A 25,290-nucleotide genomic window follows, 5' to 3' on the forward strand; every position below is an offset into this window, starting at 1 on the left:
ACAGCTGGCTATCAAAAATGATAGCCATGGCAGTCAACGAGTTAAATATGTTACAATTATTCTAAATTCTGGGAATTCAAACGTGTAAAATGATTTATTAGTTGTTTCGATTAGAAAATGATTTATTAGGGGATTTGAATCCTTATTTGGGATTCGAGTCCCAAAAGAGTGAATGAGTGATTAAAAGAGTTGCTAGTCGTCATAGAGATACGAATCCCTAGTAGAGGTTCGAATCTATAATAAAGATCCGAATCCCAAAGAGTGAGTAAAAGAGTTGCTTGTCGTCATAACGATTCGAATCTCAAAATATAGTAAAAATAGAACTAGCACACGATCCCTAGTTGTTGCCCTGCTTATATAGTAGCGCTTGTGGGATTGGCCGATAGGAGGATGTTCCTGGTGGTCCATTCTGCTCCAGGCCGTCGTCGAAGGTCCTCTTGACCATGATCGTCTGCTTCACTTCCGTAGCAAGGGAACATGTACGATCGTGTTCTCCGGGTATGCTGCTGCCGGGTTCACGGTGCTGGGAATCGTTGACGATCTGGTACCGTGAAGATATTGCGTCAGCTAGAACGTGCCGTTACTGGGGGGAATGCGACGGTGTCATATATCGGATGTTGCTTCCTGTCTTAGACTGGAACTGAGTGTATGCTTCCTGTCTCAGACTGGTTGAGTGTAACGTAACTATATGTGTATTCATATACTAGTATAGTTTGTATATTAAGTCCCAGTTGGGGATTCGAATCCTTTTTTGGGATTCGAATCTCTACTTGGGATACGAATCTTCACTTGAGATTCAAATCTTCACTGGGGATTCGAATCTTCACTTGGGATTCGAATCTCTGTGACGACTAGCTACTCTTTTAGTCACTCATCCACTCTTTTGGGATTCGAATCCCTGTTAAGGATTCAAATAAAAAAAAAGTACCAAAAACTATCCGTTAGGATTTAAGTCAATCATTCATTAGCAAGATTCAACTCAATCATTCATTCTTACTCAGTACGCACATCACTAGTCTCCGCATTAAAAATTGATGGGTCATAAAACTATTATATGATATTCAACTACTTGATCAATTTGTAATTTGAGGTTAAACACTTGAGCTGATTTAAAAGGTGGTTGCGAAATGTCGCATGATTTCAGAGTTAATTTCAGTTATCTCGTTTCACTCGTTAAATTTTTATACAGAGAATTAAACTCGCGTAGAATCTATAAAAAACGTTGACGACCACATGTGATTTGGTCAGTTAATTTTAAATTGCATAGTTTAACTATGCTAGTTTATTCTACCTAAGATGCTCCACTTTCTCCTACACTATACGTTAAATATTTGGAAAGCATGGAAAATTGTTCAAAAAACCAGTTTAAAGATGAAAAATTATAAACATTGAATCAAGATTAAATCTTTGTAATATAAAACAAACCGTACTTTTCATATGTAACAGACCACAGACCAACAGACCTGCCACTCATCGGGCGGCAAGTGAGATTACAGAATTTGTCTCCCTGCGAGTCATCACTCGATGACCAAACCGATTCCCTTCTCCCGCCCTTCCAAGCAAGAACTCGCATCTTGGAGCCCATCGTCCGGCAACACATTTTGCGCTTATGTAAGGGTGCCCTCTTCCCCTCGGCTGGAAAAGGGTAACGTTACGAGCAGCAGCCCGTGCAAAGCAAACGCCTGGGGCCCGGTTTTGCCACTCCACAAAGTCACCTTGGCAGTCGATGAAGCGACGGGCAACTGCGCTGCAAACAGCGTCCGAAGCGCAGACTGGCACACTGGCGGTGCCCTTTAAACATCAACTAATGCACGCAAGTGCATCCAGTGCTCCACCGGAGCGGACCATCGCCGTCGCCATCGGCATCACGGGTTTCGTCCGTTCGATAAGTTTCAGCGCGAGATAAGGCGAAGCAGAAGGAAGGTTCTCTAATTTCTTTGTAGCCGTTACTGTCAAATAGCCAGACATTATGGAGTCCACTCTGAAAACGAAACGGTTTTGCTCGCTCGATTCCTGCCGCACCACCTGCCAGACGGTAATTTTGTGTCCGATAGAAGTTTTAATGGGCGAAACGTGACAAATTTGCAATCCGCGAACGGGCAATCGGTTCACCGAGCAGACGTCCGTCTTCTAATGAAGGGGTTTCAAGTGGACATAATGCACCCAATGGAAGGGAAGGTTTGTTGTCTTAGTACTTTTTTTGTGTTAAATTGAGAATTGTTGAGAATTGTTCAAGTGTAGTTGAAGATATTATAAATTACCTGAGTATAGCTCCACCGGATCATCCGCATCACGATCGGTTGGACCGATCCCAGCTGAGCGAAACCTTGAAGAAAAATTAGAACTCAACGATGAAGAAGTGAACGTGAGTTCCGCCGCTGCGCTTCCAATCGGCTAACCTAGATAACGCTGGTGGTAACGCATACACGCCGCACTTGGTATTACGACATCGACACCGGCGCAAGAGAAACAATCTCTTTCAGGGACTTGGAAGACCGTGTGTGGATTTCGCTCCGCGTTCCGTTTGGACGACTGGAAAAGATGACTCGGTGGTTGGAGTCACGTTGCTGGCAAGATAACGTCTCCTCCGTGTTACCCCGACCGAGTGTGTATTGTCGGTGATCTAAATTTGGATGCATGCGAATGGCAAAGCGGGGAAGCCAACTGAACCAACCATGTAGCAAATGTGGAGGATCTGCACCTAAGCGAATAATATCCACCAGTTGCAAGGGAGTCCATAACCTTCCCCGGCGTTGAGTTACTCAAAAGCGTGAGTTTCTTCTAAACGAAAACAAGTGATCCCTCGCGCCAGTTATTCAGGCTAGAAACCAGTAAACCTTGGATGGTGTATCTCCGGGACACTCCGCGGCGTTCAAGTTACACGCCCCGAAGGCCAAAGCGAAGAAGCTGATACTGAACGCGGCGGAACTGTAAACAAATCGCACGATGCTATAAAAAGGGTGTGCTTTATCAAACGGAACTGAACCTTCAAGAGGGCCGGTAGGAATTTGTCGTGACTTTAACCTCCCACCAACAAGTCGTTCCAATGCAGCCGATCGATTCTGATCTGCTGTCATCGGCTTCGTTGGGTTTTGGTTCGACGAAAGGCCGAAACAAAAACCCGTACTCCACCAGTAACAAACTGGCAAAGGTCAGAAGATTTCGGCTGCCAACGACACACTTATCCTAGAGGCAAGGCAAGCCGACGACGTCGAGGTTAGGTTCGACGACATTGTTTCGGTAGCGATTTGTCAAATTAATGACAGGCCGTTTCAACGGATGTACTTCGGAGCGGTTTGGGGTTGCTACAAGCGCAGCATAACGTTGATCCAAAGCAGATCGTGCGATAAGATGTTCAAGCCATTGGGGAAGGGCTCTCTATGGCGTATCTATTCCACGCATAGCGTCCTTGACCACAAATGGAGGCATAAAAACCAACCTGAGCGTCTTGCTTTATCGTCCAAACAAAACCATTCCTTTACGACTCACTTTCATCTCCACACCACGGGACGAGAGTTCAAACACGTCCGACGAAAGACCTCCACACGCACACACACAGCGAGATTTTGCAACTGAACGATCTTGACGACGATCGAGGTGCAAAGTTTGCCAATTGAAATGGTTCATCCAAGGTAAAATGGTGACCATGGATGAATCCTTCGGCCGGACGCTGTGGCAACGGAGCTGCAACTGCAAGCTGCGTAAAGTAAACACCGACCGACTCCACCTACTGACTTCTGGCCAATAGTAGGCAAAGAGCGAAGGACATGAATTCGACGATTGGATCTTGAACACGAACCACTAATCACCATGAGATATACTGCCTCCGTTTTTCTGGTTTTACAGCTCAGCCCGCCTTTTTTGTGCCAAAAAAAAAACAATGCCCGAATCTACATCCGATGATTGACAGCCGAAGGTTGCACACGTTCGGGTGGCATGCAAGGGATCTTGGGCATCTTTGGGGGAGCGTCCCACGGTGGTGAGTGGGACTGTCTCTGTGGCGGCCAAACATCCCATCCAAGCGATCATTCCGAAGGCTACCGACGTAGAATGGGAAGGGCATGACATTTTCTATTCCAAGCTTTGGGAAGGGCATGACATTTTTTATTGTTTTGGAATGGCATAACATCCTCACATTTCCCATGAATAAAAAAAAAATGGTTGGTACACTTCCATCAGCGTGTATGTATTATCCTCAAGTCGCTGGAACGATCGATGTGTGTATTTGGTTTGCGCGGGGGAACATGAAATATTCAGCTTAGAGGTTTCTAGGACTTCCCAGACACGTTTATGTAAGCGTTTTAGTTTTATTTCTATTCGTGTTGTCCCTCGTCGGGAAATGGATTTCGCAACTCGAACTTGTCTTGTTCTTGCGTATGAAGGAACTCCCACTCCAACCGATTTCGTTGACCTTCCGGGGCTAATGGTACACACCTGTTGCGAACCGAACGACAGAGGCGCACACGCACACATACACTAATAACCGTGGCAAAGTGTCGTTGACCGTCGGCACCGAATCCATCAGGAAGGTTAAATTAGTCTCAAGGACGGATGGACGGATGGATGGTCGGTTCAGGTCTTCTTTGCATCCTTCCACGAAGAATCGAGAAAATTGGACGAAGGCAGATTACGTTGTGCCCTTCTTCCTTGCGAAACAAAATGGCCAACGACGAAATCAGCAAGAAAAACCGTTCACTCGTTCCGGTCTGAGGGTGGAAGCCTTTGTCCCGCGGAAGGTCCTTTGCATTTCGTGTCTTTGTGTAACCTTTTCTGTCGCGTATCCTCAACTTGCAAAGGCGAAGGATTGATGGTGCGACGAGGTTTGGGATGTTTATGTTGTTTATAAATAATAATAATTCACCCCCTGCCCAGTGCATGGAAAACCCGCAAACGAGTGTGTCGTTATGTGCACAACATAGTATCAAACACACACACGCACACGTACCTAGGCAAAGCGTTATGTACTCGTCATCGGTTGATGCACGGTGAAATATGGCTACTCATCACTAATCAACTGCAAGCTACCGTTCCTATCCACCAGTTGTATCTTACCGCTGAAAACATAAATGGAAGTCCTAGAAGGACACGGAAAGGTCGAACACTGGAAAAAGGTTCATGGACCCCCGGGGGTTCCACCTGCAGGAGATTCGGTGGTAAAAGTTTTTGGTCTTTTCCGATTTTACACTCGAACAAGGAAACTGGAAAGGTTTCCTCAACTCTCGAACCGTGAAATTGCAGGCGAATCATTGGCCGACTCTCTGCTTTTCGTGCCTTCGTCTGGCCGCCGTTCTGTTTTCAATTCACCAAAGAGAATTACCCAGGTATTGGTTGTAAAATGATTAACTTATCCATCCCGTGTGTGCACCTTTGAAGCCTTTCAAATAAATTGTACAATACCTCCCGACTAGAACCAAACTTGAGTCTATGAAAACACCCACTTTGAACAACCAATCTTTCAAGAAGGTTATCAGAAAAATGGATGAACGGAAAGTGATAAAGAACGAAAGGAAAAGTAAACTTTTGATAGTGTAAACTCTCCTTTGATCCCCGGTTTACACTATATTCCTGTGACATTTAAACATGAAAGGATAACCTTTAACTGCTTCAAACAATGCAAAGGAAAAATTAAATTCAACCTAGCACCAGAACCGTTTCATTAGCGCATGTTTTCGGAGGAAAAACTTGCCACAAAATAATGCGAAGTTTGCACAACGGATGAAAAAAACGGAGGAGTAGCTTGGCGGGGGTTTTTTTTTCTCCCACGAAACAGCCAAATCATTGTCAGCCGCAAATGAGATGAGGTTAGCGAACTATTGCTCCAACACGGTCGTAAATAACCTGTACCTTTTTTTCTACTCTGTCTCCCGAAAAAGTTCATTGACTGGCACGGTCGCCAGAACGGAGCCTTCAACTTCAGCAGCAGCGTGTAATGGAACGTTGCCTTTGCTGGGGGTGGAAAAATTGATATTCATATTCATACTTTGATTCATTTTCCACCTACCCGATTCCCATCGCAAAACGGCGACAAATGGTGATGTATTCGGTCGGCAAGGACCGTGGGTTAATGTCCTTCTGTCTGTCCGGAAGGCGCCCGATTTTCGGGCATGAAGCCAGGGCACTCCTAGGCTCCGGGATCGATTAGTTCAGAGGCAATGGCCAGACAGCTCAGGAATGGTCATAAATAACACAAAAAAGGCGAGCGGACGTAGATAAATTAGTAATAGATGGACGTGTTACGTGCCGAGGTGTCAACAGAGGCACATAACATTGTGTCAAAAAGCGGATCAGGTGGAAAAAAACATATTACTATAATTCTTCTCACAGTACACCCATAATTAGCAAACCACTGAAATAAATAACCGCTGATCCGCTCATGATCAAGACATGACATGAATGTCACTTGTTTGTTTGTTTCTCCAATGATTCGTCCAATACTTTGCATTTAAGTACCGGTTCTGATGGCCCAAAGGTTAATGGGCAACAATTGCAAAAAAAAGTGCTGCAAGTGATGTTTATTTACAGTGCATCGCAACTTTTAGTACAGTGCTAAAAAAGAAGATGTAAATAAAAACAGGATAGTTAGGATTAGAATTACTATAAGTTTAGTGCATGTAACAGGTAAATTTATTAGATTTGACTATCTATTTTATTCTTCCCAAATAATGTTTTTCGAAATATCGTCCATTGGAAAGAACTGTATGTGGACACAAAGCGTCGATTTGCTTGCAAGCATCACATACAAACAAGTCAACGAATTATTTCAGCAACATTCAGCAACCGAATTGCAAACCCGATCCGGTAAGTGCAACGCGAATAGGAGGACCGCTGCCAACACCGGGAGCTGATCCGCGAATGTTTGCCATTTGGCAGCTGATGGGACTACTGACACACACACAACCACAAATGCACAGCAGCACGCCCACAAAAACGCGAGGAAAGTAATCGGAATCGTATGGCACCGAACCGTAACGGAAGACACGGTGCTGAATGACGCGGGGTGGCGGGGTGTAAGGGCTAACTAGGGAAGAGGAGGATTTTGAGGATCCAGGGGAGTGGTGGGAAGGCATGGCGGGGTGGTTAAATTACTTCTGGCGGCGCACGGAGATGATCGCGCCGTTGGCCAATGCAAACGCGGTTCAATGAACTCTAGGCGAGACATCACCATTTGCCGCCGTTGCCGTCGCCGCCGATCGTAGTTCGGTCGTTGGTCCGAACGGACGTTGTTATATTTCGTCGATCCCAATGCACCTCCGCCCCTCCCCCCCCCCCCCCCACCCTCTCCCTGGGCGCACTTTTCCCTGCCCACCCAAAGTGAAATGATCTCGAAGCACGGCACGGCAACATTCTCGCAACCAACACTGCCGGGCGATCGTTTTAACTCGAACTCGCGCATTCTCGAGCACTGAACCCCACACACACACACACACACACCGATCCACTTCCAACCCGCCAGATGGGTAAATATTCCCTTCGGTTCCCCCGACGGCCACTGTTTTTTTTTGCGCGATAAACGCCCGTGCGTAGGAGAAGCACGATTCAATGAACCGGTGCAATCATTTTCAAATGTTTAAATGACCCCCTTCCCCAACAATATCCCCTTATTCCGCCGCTCTTCCCGGTAGGATCCCATTATGGTTTTGCTCGTAAACTAGACACAACAATCGAATTTGATCCCTCCATTCCCTCAAAAGGAATCGGAAAGTGGTCCTTTTTTTCGTTGATCGTTTAATCGAAATTTCTTCCTCGCGGAACAAACCAGACCCCCTTCCACACCCCTGCGAGACCGGGCCAATCAATTCCAATAAGGACAGCGAACTGTAACACGAACTTCTCTTGTCCATCATCCCGAAACAGGTTGCATTTTAAAACCGCACGTCAAACCGAGTCCAATAGCCGGGAACGGCACCGGACGTTTGACGACAATGACAATCCGACAGAGTGCAACAGGAGGGTAAGCAAGCATTTGCTTCGTCCTTCCAAAGATGGCGCAAACTCACATCGAGCTCGATTATTTATTTATTTATTTATATTATTCTTATAAAGTGTGTGGCCAACATCACGGCCTGGACACTGAGCTTAATACTAAGGACTAACTCTAGCATAAAGAAGCAGCAATTCATTTTTAAAGCGTAACATAGAGGAGTTAAAGTCAAAGTACTCATAGTAATTATTAAAGTTTCGCATCATCACTAACAGAGGTTCGTTATGGCTGTATAATCGCCTACGTAGTTGAGGTGCTAAAAATTGTCTATTTCTTATAATTCTAGCAGGAGCATATATGTTAATTCTAGCCAGCAAATCAGGGGCGTCAATCTCTCCTGTCAAAAGTTTACCAATGAATACGCATTGCGCAACTTTACGCCTGTGGTCAAGGGATTGTAAACCTAATAACAAGCAACGTGTACGATAGTCAAGTCGAAACGATACAGATCGAGAGAAAAGTCGTAACGCGACACAAGTAAGCCGACGCTGAACTGCCTCTATTCTATGTGTCCAATAATCGGTAGACGGAGACCAAATGACGCTATTGAACTCTAAAATTGAGCGGACCAGACTGACATATAACGCTTTTACACATGTAGGATCTGTGAATTCCTGACACTGCTTGCAAACAAATCCTAGCAACCTCGTAGCTTTATCTATTATTTTCTTGTAGTGCACATTGAACGTTAACTTACTGTCTAGGTAAACTCCGAGATCGCGGACCTCGGTTACGCGAGCAATATCGGTACCCATGATTTTGTAATTATGAACGACAGGTTTGTCTATTCTATGATAAGTTAACACACAACACTTTTCAGTTGAAATACTTAGGTCGTTTAGATGGCACCAATCACTAAAGTTATCACAGAATGTTTGCAAAGTATCGCAGTCCATTTCAGTCTCAATTGGCAGATAGATCCTTAGGTCATCCGCATACATTAAGCAAGCCTTTTCGGGAATCACAGTAGTCACGTCATTAAAAAATATTGAAAACAGCAGAGGACCAAGATTGCTCCCTTGTGGTACGCCAGAAGTACCTTCAAACACATTGGAGAACACATCACCTATCTGCACGGAGTAGCGACGATCGTGGAGATAAGAGCTGAACCACTCAACCAGCGATGGTGACACACCCAGCCTCTGCAGTTTAGCCAGCAGTAATGAATGATTCACACGGTCAAAGGCCGCTTTTAGGTCCGTGTATACAGCATCCAGTTGGAGTCCGCACGCGAAAGTTTCATGGCACACGGTGACAAATTCAAGTAGATTTGTTGTTACAGATCTTCGCGGATAGAAACCATGTTGGCGCCTGCTGATGACATCCCGGCAGCAATTCAGAAGATCACGATGGACAATCACCTCGAATACTTTTGAGCAGGCGCACAGAGAAGTTATGCCTCTGTAATTCTCAGCATGCTTTTTGTCGCCTTTCTTATGAATAGGAAACATCCAAGAAAATTTCCACGCAAAAGGGAACGTACCCTGTTCAAGCGACATGGAAAATATCTTGGACAGAGGCATTGCGAGAGAGGCACTGCATTTTTTTAATATCGCTGACGGTACACCATCAGGTCCTGGCCTCAATGATTGCTTTATCGTATTAATCGCTTTTTTTACCGATTCCACCGACACATCAATATCAGATGGAGTAAAGTTGACTTGTGGTGGATATACGGTATCCATAACTCGTGGTCACCTTGTATCAACGCATACTGCGTGAAACCACTCGCGGTCGCGGACTTATCAAAGCGGAGGGTTTGTCATCGTGTACAACTTGAACTTAGATGAAAACTCAGAAGTTTTTAACTTACTGGATGCGCGACGGGCATTACGACCACGTCCGATCAGTGTCCACCGAATAGTTCCTTTGTCTATTCGGCATCGATTTATTTATACTGTTTCTTAAGGCTAGTTTACAGGTGGTTTAATAAGTGTTGGTAATGAGGCTGACCTACTTTACAAAAGTTGTTTATCGGTTCTATAAATGCTGGTTTGATAATTTTGGTGTTTTTAATCATGGTTAGGTTATTGACGTCGATCGCGCAAACGTTTTTGCGCGCATCGTTCCCTGTCTGTTTCATAACATCCGGCCCGCCGTGGGTCATGCTTACTTGGCTCAAATGCCCGAACCTGTTGGTTCCCTGTTTTTCATGCACCGGCTTGCCGTGGGTCATATTACTTAGGTGCAATGCTCGCGCACCATCGTGTCGCAACTTGCTTGCGCTGTATCGCTGGGTGCGTCGATCTATCAATTTGCCTAGATTGCAGTTTGGGGTATTTAGTTGTTGTTTCTGAGTTGAGGGTTTATCGAAATGTGTTTTGTTTGTTTTCTGGCGGTGTCACCTGATCTAGTTGTTTTCGATACTTAGTTCATAACATTTGATTATGGAATGGAGAGTTCATTGTGCTTTCCACGCTCAGCAAAACACGGTACTTCAGTGGTGGTGGATTTTAAGCCGTATAGCATAGGCATGCTACACGCCCCCCTTTTCTTGAGGAAGGTTATGGTTCTTACTCAATTGTCAAGAATCATGACCTTACTCACTAGGTTGTTTAATTATTCTGTTTTTATGAACTGTGCTCTCCTTTTTAGATTGACAATTTTGTATTACGCAATTGGTTTCCCGTATGCTTTTTATGAAAAATGGTCCAATGTACATGGGATCTAGTTTTCTTCCTGTTTCATTTGTAATGTACACTGTATCTCCTATTTTTAGGTTTATTGGATTTGTGGTTTTGTTCAAGGTTGCCTGTCGTTTTTCTTTTGTTCTGATTAAATTTTCCCTGGCTATTTCGTTTGATTTTTGCAACTTGAATTTCATTTCATTGTAGTATTGCTCGATATTATAAACTGGTTCTGTTTTTGCTTTATATAAATCTTGTGGTAAATTTGCTGTTCTCCCGAAAACTAGTTCAAATGGTGTATATCTTGTATCTGTATGGGTTGTGGTATTGTACACAAATTCGTAAAATTTAGTCCAGGTATCCCAATCATTATGGTGTTCGTTTGAGAATGACCTTAAATATTCGTTTAAGCATCTATGGTTTCTTTCTAACGCTCCTATGGTTTGTGGATGATATGCGGTTGCAAATGTTTGTTTTATTTTGAGAATTTCTGCTACTTTGCTTAAAATTTCATTGTTGTACTCCAGACCTTGATCAGATTTTAGTTCTAAGAAATTACCAAAAGTGAGAATAAAGTTTTCTACCAATGCTCTGGCTATTGTGTTTGCTTCTTTGTTTTGTATGGGGATTATAACAACGTATTTTGTTAGGTCACATTGAATTGTAACTGCGTATCTATTTTCGTTGTTTGTTTTTGGAAGTGGTCCAACTGTGTCTATGGATATTACGCTAAATGGTTTCGAAGGGGTTGTCGTCACAACTGTCTCTTCTTTAGTATGCTTAATTGTTTTATTCCTAATACACGCGTTACAATTTCGTACGTAATTTTTTATGTCTTCCTTCATGTTTTTCCATCTATACTTCTCTCTAAGTTTTAGATACGTTCTGTACTGGCCTATATGTCCTCCCGAAGGGGTCATATGATAATCGTGGATTATTCTCAGCTGATTTTCCCTTTCTGTGATCCAACTGGTTGGAGTGAACAGAATTATACTGAAATTAGAAATAGTCCTATTGGCTACTTCCTTTACCATTTCATGGGAGAAGTACTTGAACAATATATCTTGCATTGACAAAGCTAACTTGTCTCTGTGGTAGTCTTTTGCTACTTGGCACAACTTTAGAAGAGCAAGCTCTAGTGCTTGACTTCCATTTTTCGGTGCATCATTATTAGAGGGGATTATTATCGACCCTAGCGCTTTATTTCCTTTATGGTTATATACCATGAGCTCTATTCCTTTTCTACTTTCATTTGTCTTTATTTTCAGTATTTTGGATACCTCGGAAGGTCTATCCGTTTCCCACATCGCAGGATGATCAGTCCTCGATTCATTTTTCTTCTTCTTTTCCTCACTCTTCTCAGATTTGTTTATCTCCTTCTTCTTTAACATTGCTCTCGTTGTCACTGTTAAGATTGTGCTCTTCATCTGTACATTCATCTTATCCTCCTTATTTTTGGGAATAAATGATTTTAGTTCATCTGAATTGATGACTATTCTGGACAATGCATCTGCAGCTACATTGGCTTTACCTGCTAAAAATTCAATCTCGAAATCGAATTCTTCTAAATCTACAAAATACTTTATCTAGGTTACTGATATGATGCTGTGCACCGCATCCAGTAACAATTTTATCATCTATATATACAAATGCGAGTTCAGGTGCCCATACTTGCTGCATCGAGCTCCTGCATTCTTTGCACTGCTTCTGAGACAGTTGCAAACTTAGTTGCCATTAGCAATGTCTTCGTTCTCTCGCCACTAATTTTTTCCACAAGTGTATCGACTGCCAGTCCTACTACCATCTTATTTGCAAAGTCGTCAGGGACTTTATTTTCCCTATACAAAGCCATCAGCTTGTTGGTGAGGAGTTCAATCTCCTCTCCTATTGCCTTATTGTCCGACTTCCTGATTGCTTTGATAGCAGCGATCACTTTCAATGGATCCGTTTTTTCTTCAAATCGCTTCTTGATTTCGGCGATGAAGTCATCAATTTTCATAATGTCCTCGGGCATCGCTTGAGCTGCCTTCCCTATCAGCTTTGTTTCTAATACCCTTACTAACATTGGTTCATTATCCTTGGCCAGATCCCTGGCTATCTTGATCGCCTTGATGAACATTTTCACATTTTCTGGCTTGCCATCAAACGACGGTAGAACCGCGTTAATCGTTTTGAAATCGAACGTAGCCATTTTCTTATGCTTTTTGTGTAATTTTGTCAAATTAATAATGCAACGTACCAGTATACTGAACTGTACGTGTTGCGGTTTTGACATATGCAACTTGACTAACTCTTTAATCTTTGTCAGCAAGTTTCTTGCTGCTACCATATATGCAGTTACTTCGTGGTCCGAGTACTTGCTCTCATGCTTAAGGAAATAATGTTGTAACCCTTCGAATGTTTCTTCTGAAGTTAATTCGATTGCTCTTAATGTGGCCTTTCTATGCCTTTTCGTATAATCTTTAATCCTATCTAAGATCCTTTCTAATTTTTTAATTCCATCCGCGGGTTTAATATTGTCTGGCATCGTTCATCGTGCAACTATTTGTTGGATTAATTGTAAACTTTGTTATAGAAATTCTCATTATTACGCATATTATCCCCAATGTCTCATATTTTCATATTTTTTCGTTTCATTCTTCATATTCTGTTTCATTGTCGTATTATTTTCTTTTATCCGTGGAGCATCTTTCTTTACTTTAGTTCTTATTCTTACTCTAATATATTTATGATAAAAATGTAATAAACTTAACTTTCATGCTTCTCGCCACCATCGTGTATCGTTGACCTGGGGTGCAGGGATATTCGTCATCATCCTATATTGCTGCTATCGTCATCCTTCCTTCCTTATTTCCTTCCTTCGGTAGAGTCGTCTTCACTGCTGTAGTCGCTTGGTGTGCGCCTTTTCCTTTGATACAAGTGCCGTTCCGGTTACCACTCGATTCATTTCCGCCAATAACTGTGTTTTGCGTAACATAGTCACTCATACACACAACATGATTTTCTAACGATAGGCGTTATGCATTTCACTCTGTTTTGTTTGCTGCGTGCGTCGACACTGCTTTTTCGCGCACCATTATTTTAATTGTTTTTATCTTTGTATAATTGGCACTTTGTTTCTGTGTTCGTTAAACTCAAATTTGCGATAACTATCGTCACTTTTATCGTGGTAGCTCTAATGCCTTTAATGCTTGTTTTTTGGCGTTTTTCACAACGAGTTTGTAAGCATATTTCAAACACTGCAGCAGTAAGATTGCTGTCACCAAAACCAAAAGAATGTTGAGCTTGAGCTCATGTCCTTCGTGCATTTCTGTATGCACTTCCTGATTTTGCACAATTGTAATGTCTTTTGTTCCAGAGACACCAGCCTGCGGCTTGGATGATTTTCCTCCCATTTTGTCTATTTTTTAAAGGTTATCGTTTTTGAATTGACACTTTTCCGCACTCTCAACCATCAAGGTTCTTGTTGGTCACGATGATTCGAGTCACTTATTATTCACTTCACTCCGAAGATTGCTGATTATAATCACGGTCGCCATGTGGTGGATATACGGTATCCATAACTCGTGGTCACCTTGTATCAACGCATACTGCGTGAAACCACTCGCGGTCGCGGACTTATCAAAGCGGAGGGTTTGTCATCGTGTACAACTTGAACTTAGATGAAAACTCAGAAGTTTTTAACTTACTGGATGCGCGACGGGCATTACGACCACGTCCGATCAGTGTCCACCGAATAGTTCCTTTGTCTATTCGGCATCGATTTATTTATACTGTTTCTTAAGGCTAGTTTACAGGTGGTTTAATAAGTGTTGGTAATGAGGCTGACCTACTTTACAAAAGTTGTTTATCGGTTCTATAAATGCTGGTTTGATAATTTTGGTGTTTTTAATCATGGTTAGGTTATTGACGTCGATCGCGCAAACGTTTTTGCGCGCATCGTTCCCTGTCTGTTTCATAACATCCGGCCCGCCGTGGGTCATGCTTACTTGGCTCAAATGCCCGAACCTGTTGGTTCCCTGTTTTTCATGCACCGGCTTGCCGTGGGTCATATTACTTAGGTGCAATGCTCGCGCACCATCGTGTCGCAACTTGCTTGCGCTGTATCGCTGGGTGCGTCGATCTATCAATTTGCCTAGATTGCAGTTTGGGGTATTTAGTTGTTGTTTCTGAGTTGAGGGTTTATCGAAATGTGTTTTGTTTGTTTTCTGGCGGTGTCACCTGATCTAGTTGTTTTCGATACTTAGTTCATAACATTTGATTATGGAATGGAGAGTTCATTGTGCTTTCCACGCTCAGCAAAACACGGTACTTCAGTGGTGGTGGATTTTAAGCCGTATAGCATAGGCATGCTACAGACTAATTCACGCGGAACATTTGCAACTGCGGCATTCAAACGAGGCATGTCGTAACTAACTCCACTTGAGAACTGATTTCTAAAACGGTCTGCAAAGAGATTACAGGACTCTTGGTCATTAGCGGAAACTGAGCCATTGTACGTTATGAGCTGAGGTATTCGGGTATTAACGCGCCTCGAGTTTACATAGCTCCAGAATTGGCGTGGGTTACTTCTCAGGTTCTCCTGAATCCTTCTAACATACTGATCATGCAATATTTTGTTCAGTCGTCGATACAGGTTATGTGCCATAATGTGTCTCATTTTTGCATAGTGGGTCATTTTTTTTCTATAGCTACGATAGCAAGAAGCTTTCACACGTTTCAGTTCCTGAAGCTGGCGCGTTGACCACGGGGGACCACGCCTCCTGATTCGTTGGGGACAGCAGCGTGTGAGATAACCCATCAATATGTTATTAAATTTATCAACAGCCAGGTTTACATCGGGTTTACATTATCGCGCCGTGCAATAAACATACAGCGATACAGTGGGCGGAAGTACAATAAGCGGAGCTTCATTATTTCAATAACATAATAATGCTGCTGATAAGGTTACACTTTGTTTAATCCGGTTGTATGAAGTTTTTTACAATCTCATCCGTTTTTGTGCACACCTTTATACACTTTACCAATCTTATCTTGGTTGTATTTTTTTTTCTTTACATGACACGATACACCTCCTAGTAGGACTTAGTCCCTTTCCAGGGAGTGTTACTGTAACCTATTGAAAGACGGTCGATTAGATGAAATTGGAAAATTCTGAACGAAAACATATCGACATCAAGTTTATGACCTAGTGAAATGTACAATTTCCCTACAAATGCATAAGAAACTAGAAAGGGTTGCTCTCAACAGCAACAGCTGGGGATTGAGAAGAATATTACTTCCTATTTTCAGCTTGTTCATCTTTATCTTGCTGCAATCAGTAGTTACTTTACCAAACAAACTAAAGTCACAAAAATCGCATTTTTAGTACATGCATTTTTTTATATATATTTGGACGGGCCTGGCCGGGTATTGTAAGTACATGAAAAACTGCTACAGTGTATAAAAATTGAAAACGGTGTATAAAGATTAATAGTAAGCACGAAGAGTTATTGCAACCACTGTAGCGAATCAGGAAAAAGAGCTTGCACAACGAAAAAAGAAACAAATCCAATTTAAAAAAACACATGCAACCGACTAAGGAAAGAAGCAGAACACCACGTTCCACTCCCTGAAGGGTATCGGACGGAACACCGTGCTATTCTGCTTTACAATTTGCATTATGAATATCTCCGCAAGTAGGTTGATTTTATTAGGTAGCAATTCAGAGTGAACCCCGCAACCGTTAAAGGGTTGAATACAATTTGTCCAGTAATCGATGGGAAGTATGGTATTTCTTATTAGATAGGATTGTACATATATCACTAAATTTATTTTTAGCAAAAATTCTTCTCGAACATCAACTACCAAGTTTGAAAAAGTATAAACAATCATTCTAGTGCTTCGACCCCAAGCGTAAAGCGTATTTCAAAAGGGCTGTAAGGGTGGAGGTTAAAAAACTGCTCACGATGCAATAGCAACGAATTGCATCGCAGTGCACCGGGGTTCGTTCCCCCTCTTATGCGGTCGCAATATAACTCTGGCATGCATTTAGCCCGTTCGTGTCGTGGCCACACGGTGGCATATTGGTTCATTTCGTTCAATTTAAGGTTACGCCGGCGGTCTCGAAGGACGAAAGGTCACGGAAAGAAGACAGCACAGCACAGCCGTCGACGAAAGCGATCGTTTAACGTTACCGTAGTACTGCACTATTTGCAGGTCAACTGCAGCGACCGGATTGCATGAGGATAATCGAACTTCGAGTTCGGCGGGAAATACATGCCCTCATAAAAGGATAAATTTTTGGGAAATGGGAAAAAAGAGCGCATCAAGAAGCAACAGAGTTCAGCCGCACACCACAGGAGGGTGGTTTTTCGAACGTACCGCGAAAACGAGGTTGCACATCCTTTTCCATTATTTCGGCGTGTCCTTCAGCTCGCCCAGAAGGACGACGGCATTTCGACATCAATGAGGGCAAGTGTGTGGTCCTTCTGATACGACAACATGGGCAATCGTTTCAAGGATTTCGATTCGCGTAGTGTTTTGTGATTGACATCGATGAAAGAATGTTGTTCAAAACTTTTATCCTTCGAAGTCACATTTCTTAATTTTTATTTTCCTCAGTCTCAAGTATATGATCCGATTATTTAATTGGGAGTTTTTAAGGGTACCTAAGTTTTCCGTAAAATTTATTTGTTTTACAATAAATAAATGACTAGAGCAACAGAATATAACAACTTACACCGTTTTCGAGCCCAGGTAAGCAAGCTGCTTATGCATCACTGTACAACCGTAAGTAAACATTTGATATCCAACTAAAATGCTGTAGCCTATCTGTGCACGATCCAAACGTAAATGGATATAGTTCAACCGCAACTAAACACTTGGCGGTCGAAAAATCGAAAAAAATATTGATTGGCAGGTTGCAACAATTTGATAATGGAATTTCTTCTATCTTTCGCAAGGATTAATTAACGCACTTTCCAATAGTTCTTGTGATGCCCTTGCATTTTATTCTAATCAACAGTGTCAATGACCATACGGTAATCCCGAATCAACGACGTACCCTGCAATAATCCATTCCCTCCCCCACACCCAAAGGTAGTTCCCGCCACGTTGTGCTCCAGAAATGGAAAACAATTCATTCAATCTGCATCGCTAAGTGCAAACAGGCGCGAAGGCGACGATACCCCTGAAGACGCATTTAATTGCAAGAGGAAAACCACAGGCACAAACACAAACACACACCGCAAACCTACGGTTCCAATGCCAGAACGATCTTGTGCGATCATTCACCTGCAGCCGAGCCAGCGTCGGTGGTGTCGTCGGGATGCATTTTGCACACTTAGCGCCAGGCTACGTGTCAATTTTTATTGATTAGTGACCAGTCGTTAACATGCGGACCATAGTCTTGCCTTAGAGTGGTATAGAATAGCACTGTGTCGCGCATGGAACCAAGGAGGGTGCATCTTCGCTTTGATGCATCTTCCAATCTCAGAATGTGACCCTTCGACAGGTTGAGGTGATAATGGGCAACGCAAGCGTAACCGGGTGACAACTTCATACTCTAATTACACCGTTTTCTTGTGCAATGATTGTTCTAATATAATGAAATACGAAAACGGGCAACAGAGAGCAATCCAACTGATTGTCCGATATTGTGTCATTTCCGTCCTTGTCACGTAAAAAGGTCAATGGAAATGTTCCCAGTAATTTGGGGTACCATCTAAGGAAGGGTTGTTGGTGGTTTCATCTAAGTTAATTCTCCAACGGTTCGGTTATCCTCTCATGCCATCGGTCTGTAAACGTCAAATTGCCAAAGGGTAATGCCGTAACGAAAGACTAAAAAGAAAAATATAAACTAAACATTTGAATGTATTCCAACGATAACGATCCTAGCGGGGAGGAAGGATCCCCGATGACAGAGCATTAGCATTGAAGATGAAGAACACTATTGAACTCCTGACGATGGTGGAGTTTGATCATATCGTAACGTTTGGCATAATGTTGGGAATTTTATCTGTTTTGGTTGGCGGTGCAGCTAGCGTTCATCCGACGAGAAAGGATATCCAAGGCTGCAGCAAACAGTAAATTGTGCCAGCCAAAGCTCAGGCCAACACATTCGAAGGTCGCTGGAAGGAGAAATGGTGGCGCAAGTCAATGCAATGCTATCGACGACGTGGTGCAGTGCGATACCATTCCTTCAAGGATACTGAAAGGATACCGCTCTGTAAAGATTGGGGAGAGGTTATTAACCAGAATTCACACCACCCACACGTCCGGTCGATGGCCTGTTGCTTCAATGGCGCTGCAACGTCCTTCCCCAAGCCAAATACCAAGGGCGAGAAAACTGGAAAATGCATTCGAATAGGGTTGGGAACGTGTTGGAGGAGGTGGTGAGGGTACCATACAATACACCCCTGGAGCGAGGGAGAGAGAGAGAAAAATCGAGTGATTTGCAAGCACTTTACCGCTCTTCGTGATTACACGCCGTCACTCTTTCGCCTGTGCAGCAATCACGTCGAGCTTTTGGTGGATGTTAGTACTCCCTTTTGCCCATTTCTCCACTCCAGCATGAAGGGAAAATTTTCAACATTTGACGCTACTTTTAACACGTTCCTTTAGGGCAATACGTTTTCGTTCTTTTCCATGTTTTCCTCTAGAAGATTGGATCCCTTTCATGGTGTTGTTTTGTGTTCCGAACCGAACGTCAAACTTGTTAGGAATGACGGGGACAATCAGAAAACTTGGGCCATTCGAACATTCCGTAGCATGCACCCTTGCAAAGTGGTATCGAAATGGAAAATATCATCACCGCACCGTATGCTGGGGAGAAATTAAACCAATACACCGGGAGCCTTAATGAACTCAATGCAATTACTGGCGTCCGTGTTGGCATCGTTCTTTTGAATTCCCAACCAACTGTCCATTCATACGGAGGGAAATTTAGTTTTTCACTTGTCAGTGAAGCGATGGGCTTATCAGAAATCACAGATCAATTACAATGAAACGTGATACATCCGGACCACAATTGTGGAACCAATCAAATTATGCTCTGTTGATAACCAATTGGATTGATGACGGTTTGCATCATTGTTGACAAGGTGCTTCTGCTGGCCGCTTGCATTGACATGTGGCAACTGCTCTTGCAGAGAATTTCACCGTCAAGTATATCCATGCTTTGCAAACAAGTATTTTCCATATTTCAGATTTTCTCGAACATGAAGCTAAAATTTACCTCACACTTCAGAATTCCAAGACTTCACAATGGAATCAGCAATACGAGATGTAACAGTTTTATTTATATATTACGAACCTGTACGACTGTTATGCTTTTGAATACATCTTTACTGTAATATACGCTCTAAAACTGAGCTTAAATTGCATTTTACCGTAGGGTAAGTGCTCCTATAATGGTGTTAGTACCAATAGTAATAAAATTCTAGCTCTACGACGAAATAAATATAATGAAGATATTTGTTCTTCTATGAAATGTTCTTTGATCTTCTGCGAAGTGGTTAAACGATAAACCTTCTCATTCCGTAATAAATTAAGGCTCCAAAATTAATATTTTCCGAACAGGTTGTACTAATATGCTGGATTACAGAAGAATTTATCAGATATCCCATGATTTCCTTAAGGCTATAAATCGCTGCAAAATGCATTGGGTTGTGAGAGGTGTATGAGGCCAATGCATTGGTCTATGACCAAGCCAATGCATTGGCCTGAGTATTTTGGCCATTCTGTTTTAAATTTGCTTCATCTCTCGTCTTTCGTTTATTTTTAATGTTTTACGGTGTTGTTTTCCAGAAGAAAGGTCGCGTTTCGATCATAATTGGTACAAATATGTAAAATATTGTATTCTTAACACTTATAAATAACATCATATTGTTAGTTACATTACTAAGTGCCCCCCTATTGGTATCGTAACCCTATGCGATTTCCTATTTACTATTCAGAAAACAAAACCTTGTCGGTTTTGTAATGTATTGCGAAAATATTAGATTCCTTTACACGAGACGACGATCGGAAAAGGATAAATACAACTGGAGTGCGTGGGAGCAATGGTACGGCATGGTGGTTGCACCGCAAATGAGGCCAAAAGGTACCAGAAAGGTCAATTGAATCAAATTGCAACAACCACACAGTGCAGCGCACACCGAGCCCAAACCGACAACGATCATCGTCTGCGCTTGAGTTTGTTCCGATTCAGCCTCTTCTATGCTGCTGAACCGCGCCAAAGAGCTAATGCTACTACTTTTGCGAGCCGCGTTACCTTGGCATGATTTTTGACTTTGCCCTTTTCTGCGACTTCTACTGCGGCCAACGGCGGCAGCAGCAACAACAACCATCCGTTCGCTCGGTTCTTTCTGTGCTGCGCCGGCCAAGGCTACTCGGCGGGCGATAGAAGAAAGGCATGGAAGTTATGCTTCAGGGACGGGTGGATTAGCGCATTTGCTTGCAAAGCCGTGCAGTTTTAATGTGGCGTATGTGTTTGTCTGTGCGCGCACGGGGTGACACACCTTGATGGTAAGGGCAACCAGGCAACGATCAACGTCGTAATCCACATCATAACACAGCAAATCATTTCCTTGCCCCAAGGACGGGGGCAAGCAGCCGCTGGATGGATTGGCGGTGCAAGTGGAAAGCCAATAGATAAAAGAGCGCATGTTGCAAAATGTTGTTTCTATTATTAGGTGTCATTCTGACAATAATTTTTTACAACAAATAGTTGAATGGGAACATAAGATGGACATCTGATTTGAGAACTTTGTCTATATTCTAAGCGATAAAAAATAGTAGCTTTTGCAAATACAAGCTGCACTACATGCACACATCATCACAAAGTACCAAACGCGAGTCCTGAGACAGACGAAGAAAAAACTTCCGAATGGTGGCAACAGTCTCATCCACACAAATGACGCCGGCATCCCGTCCACGTCTTTCACATCTGGCGCATGTGCAGTGCATCAGTGAACACCATCAACGACAAGAGCGCGTCATCTCATACCCCACACGGCTAGCAAGTACAGCATCCACGCGTCGGAAGATGCTGGTTCCAGGCGTAAACGAGTGAATGGAATGTAACGAATGTAAAAAGAGTGTACGGAAAACTCGACGCCACGCAATAACGCTTGGAAGCATTCCCGACATCCCTTCAATTCCATGGACAGAGGGATGCAGTTTGATGAATTTTGCGAGGTGGAACTTAAAAAAATTTGTAATTTGCGTTGCGATGAGAAATAAGATGCATTCGATATTGATGAAGTTATTTGATTGAAAAAAAAAACTTTGCAGACATAATGGTGAAGGTGTATCGGAAAAGATCTAAACAACCGTTCGCAGGAAAACGTACCGACTTTTGTTTCCAAACACGATGCAGAACTTTCGTTCATAAGAAAAATATTTTAAGATACACTGAAACATTCAAGCATTATTTTAAAATAGTTGTATCACTATTTCATTCATTTAAAACATCTTTTCGAAGAAGAGGGAAGTAAATTGTTATGATGTTAAAAATGCCAAGCAGAATAGATTAAACCATTTTGCTTTAGCAAATATTGGAATAAATACCATACTTTTAATGCATCAAATGCAACATTTACCTAAAATTGAATAAAGATATCAAAAATAATCATGTACTTACATTTTAAAAGATCTTTTCCGGAGCACCGCTGCCTGTTTGTGTTGGTAGTTACGATATTTCACTTTAAGCCTTCGATTTTTCTCCTCCCCCGACTCGCTGCTGTCGGAGTCATCGTTTAATCCGTATGCCCTCACTATGGTCACTCCCTGTGGCGACGACACATCCATATTTTCTTCTTCCTCCATGCCATCATCCCCCTCCTCGTCCTCTACTTCATTGCCTTCATCGTCTTCCGGCTCGTCGTCATCGGTAAGGATTTGCACATCTTCATCGTCATCGTCCTGCTCGTTGCTCGAAACCTTTCTGCGGTTTTCCAGCGGTCCCTCCTTTCCCCCCTTCTTGTGACCACCAATCACGATCTGATCGACGTCATCATCCGTGTACTCGTCGGAGCTGATGTCCGATTCGGACGAACGTTCGTCGGACAGTTCCGTCGCACCGACGCGGTCCGTCGTCTCGACGTAAATCTCCTCGTCCTCATCCATTTCCCCGTAATCTTCCTCCTCTTCCTCATCTTCCTCCGGTTCCTCCTCCTCCTCGTGCTCTTCCTCGTCGTCGATGGAGAATACTTCCTCGCCGGGACTTTTAATGGAATCTTCTTTGGTTTTCTCGGACGGTTGTTTTTCCGGTGAACTCTCTATCACAACCGCGTCCTCGGGTGATTCTTCTTCCATTTCTCTGGGCGTCTGAAATATTCAACTTGGGATTAGAAACACTACAAAGTCACAGCCTACTAGAGCACGCTTACCTTCTGCGGTGTGGCGACGTCCGGAGGTTTAATCTCGGCCTTCTCCGTTTCGTTTGCTATTTTTTCGGCCTCTTTGTTATCTGTTGACGCATCGGTGTCGGCCGTAGAAACTGACCCACCATCCACAGCTGCTGGTGGAAGTTTCTCTCGTTCCTCCGGTTGCTCTTCGCCTGCCTGTGTTGGTTCCATCTGGAACGGGCACCGCAATTTATCGTCGCGTGGGTTGAACTGATGCAATTGGTGATGTCTCTACCCCCCGTGCAGATTGAACCACAATGCCAAACCCCGCCGAACGCACTATCCCAAAACGCCTTATCAATCAATTCCACCCTTTGCTTCGCGACGCGTAGCCTATCGCGAAATTAACCTCACTTGCGCATGTATTCGACGGCGGGTTGACAACGACTGCGGTGGAAGCAAATTTTCTTTACACTTGTAAAATGCAATGAAAGCAGATTTTTTTACACTATTGGCACTGGAAACTTTGCTGTCGCCGATGCCGAACGCCCATGTATACTTAATATTGGTTTAAAAATACACCCTATGCACAGTACGAGAACGACTGTTGGTAGCCTGCACAGGAAAAATATGTACAAATGTGTAAAATAAATGAAACCCCGTGGCAGTGCTGTAATAGAATGCACCGCAACAACACCGCGCACAGAGAAAAACGCGACCGAAGATAAGGTACACCGCAAACGAATGGATTTCACGATGTAATCCTTCTGCAGCACGTTAGTTTCACTCCGGCGACGCGTTTCGTCCGCGAAAAACTAATCGACCGAACAAATGCTATCTCAAATGGAGCAGAAACTTGCAGCACCGGTAACTTCTACAAGATTCTGTTTTGCTACAAGCTTCAGAAGTTTTTTTTTCTTTCTCGAGAGCATCAGAGACAAGGAAGTAGACTTCAAACTAGTTTGACAAGTACAAAACAAACGAAGTCTTGATGAATATACAAACGAAACGAACAGTTTTTATTAGAAAGCATCAAGAGACATTATATTTGAAATATTTTGAAACAATATGTTGATAATTTTAATATATTTCATATCATATATGACACTGCGAGTAATGATACACTCAATCTAAAGCTATTCCGAACAGTAAAACTATGAAGTGTAAATATGAAACTTCAATTTTGACAATCTGCAAAGTTGACAGCCCCAAGGTTGCTAATACAAAGCAGTACTTTCTACAGTTCCAGTAACCTTGTTTGCTTCAAACGAAACATTTAATTTGTACTAAAATTATTTAGTACCTATACCTACCTAGAGGGCGCTAAGCCGTGATGAGTTTAAAAAACCAGTTGAGGATGCATATTGAAATATTCTAATAAGAACTAATTATCCTTTCTTGGTTGATGATGTTGTAGAAATCTAATTACAGTGAGATTCGGTAAGGAAAACAGAATTGATAAATGCCAGAAGTTTCTTAACAAAAAATTAGTTTTAAACATATGCGATATTTAAACAGGTTTATTCATTAATTGTTTTGTAATGCTTTCAAAACGCCTTAATGTATGATAATAAAGAAATAACACAAGACGTGCACATGACACAAGTCCAATAGTAAATTACATCAACTGCCATGAGACTCAAATACCAAACGAAACCTGCTTGAAGGCTACATCTAACAGCCCTTTCTCTTCACAAGACCACACCACTCCACCATTGACTGGAAAGCTGCTCGTCGGAAGGTGATCGACCTGCGTACAATTCGGTTTCGATGACCTTCTGCCACGCATAACGGGCAACAAGCACAGTTAAAATGACACCATCGTGTGCCTGTGCCTCAAAATTGGAATAACATGAATGACTACATTTGCTTCCAACGGTTGGAAACCCGGGGATGTTCACAAGCGTACAATGTTTCTGGGTTTGTCCTACTTTGAAAAGTATGTCATCGAAACATTTGTATGTTTGTTTGATAATCAAGAGTTTTCTTTTCAGAACCATACCACCAATTTCAGGGGGAGGGAAGCAATTGAGCAATTGAGGAAATAATTACAACATACCTTTAAACAACTTTGGCTTGATTTTTCACAAACAATTTCGGATAGTACATACGCAAAAACGTACACTCAAAAGTTTGATAATTGTTTTCTTTGTTTTATTCGAAATAACTATAGTTTACTTTCTCCCCGTTTAGTATTTGTATTGATGGCATTAAAGCCACCGGTTCGGCTTCCAGCTGCGATTTCTTCTTGGGCATTGTGATAAAGCCTATTTTTGATGATTTACCTGTTTTAATTTTGGTTGATTTTACATTTCCGGTACTCCGGGTGCGTTATTTTTTCTTTTTTTAC

General features: G+C 42.6%; 1 protein-coding gene across 3 annotated transcripts in view; it reads right to left on the bottom strand.

Annotated features, from left to right (window-relative positions):
* Positions 1–23,303, bottom strand: part of LOC131259324 (histone acetyltransferase KAT6B-like) — a 57,454-nt gene extending 34,151 nt beyond the window's left edge. For all 3 annotated transcript variants that reach the window (XM_058260789.1, XM_058260788.1, XM_058260787.1), the window contains exons 1-2: positions 22,983–23,303; positions 22,235–22,920 (exon numbers count right to left, since the gene is read on the bottom strand). In XM_058260789.1, coding sequence (XP_058116772.1) covers positions 22,235–22,920; positions 22,983–23,171 — 875 coding nt within the window. In that variant the 5' untranslated portion in view covers positions 23,172–23,303. The remainder of the gene's footprint in view (positions 1–22,234; positions 22,921–22,982) is intronic.
* Positions 23,304–25,290: the final 1,987 nt, after the last annotated feature.

Source organism: Anopheles coustani, chromosome 3 (assembly GCF_943734705.1).
Source record: "Anopheles coustani chromosome 3, idAnoCousDA_361_x.2, whole genome shotgun sequence".
Taxonomy (NCBI): domain Eukaryota; kingdom Metazoa; phylum Arthropoda; class Insecta; order Diptera; family Culicidae; genus Anopheles; species Anopheles coustani.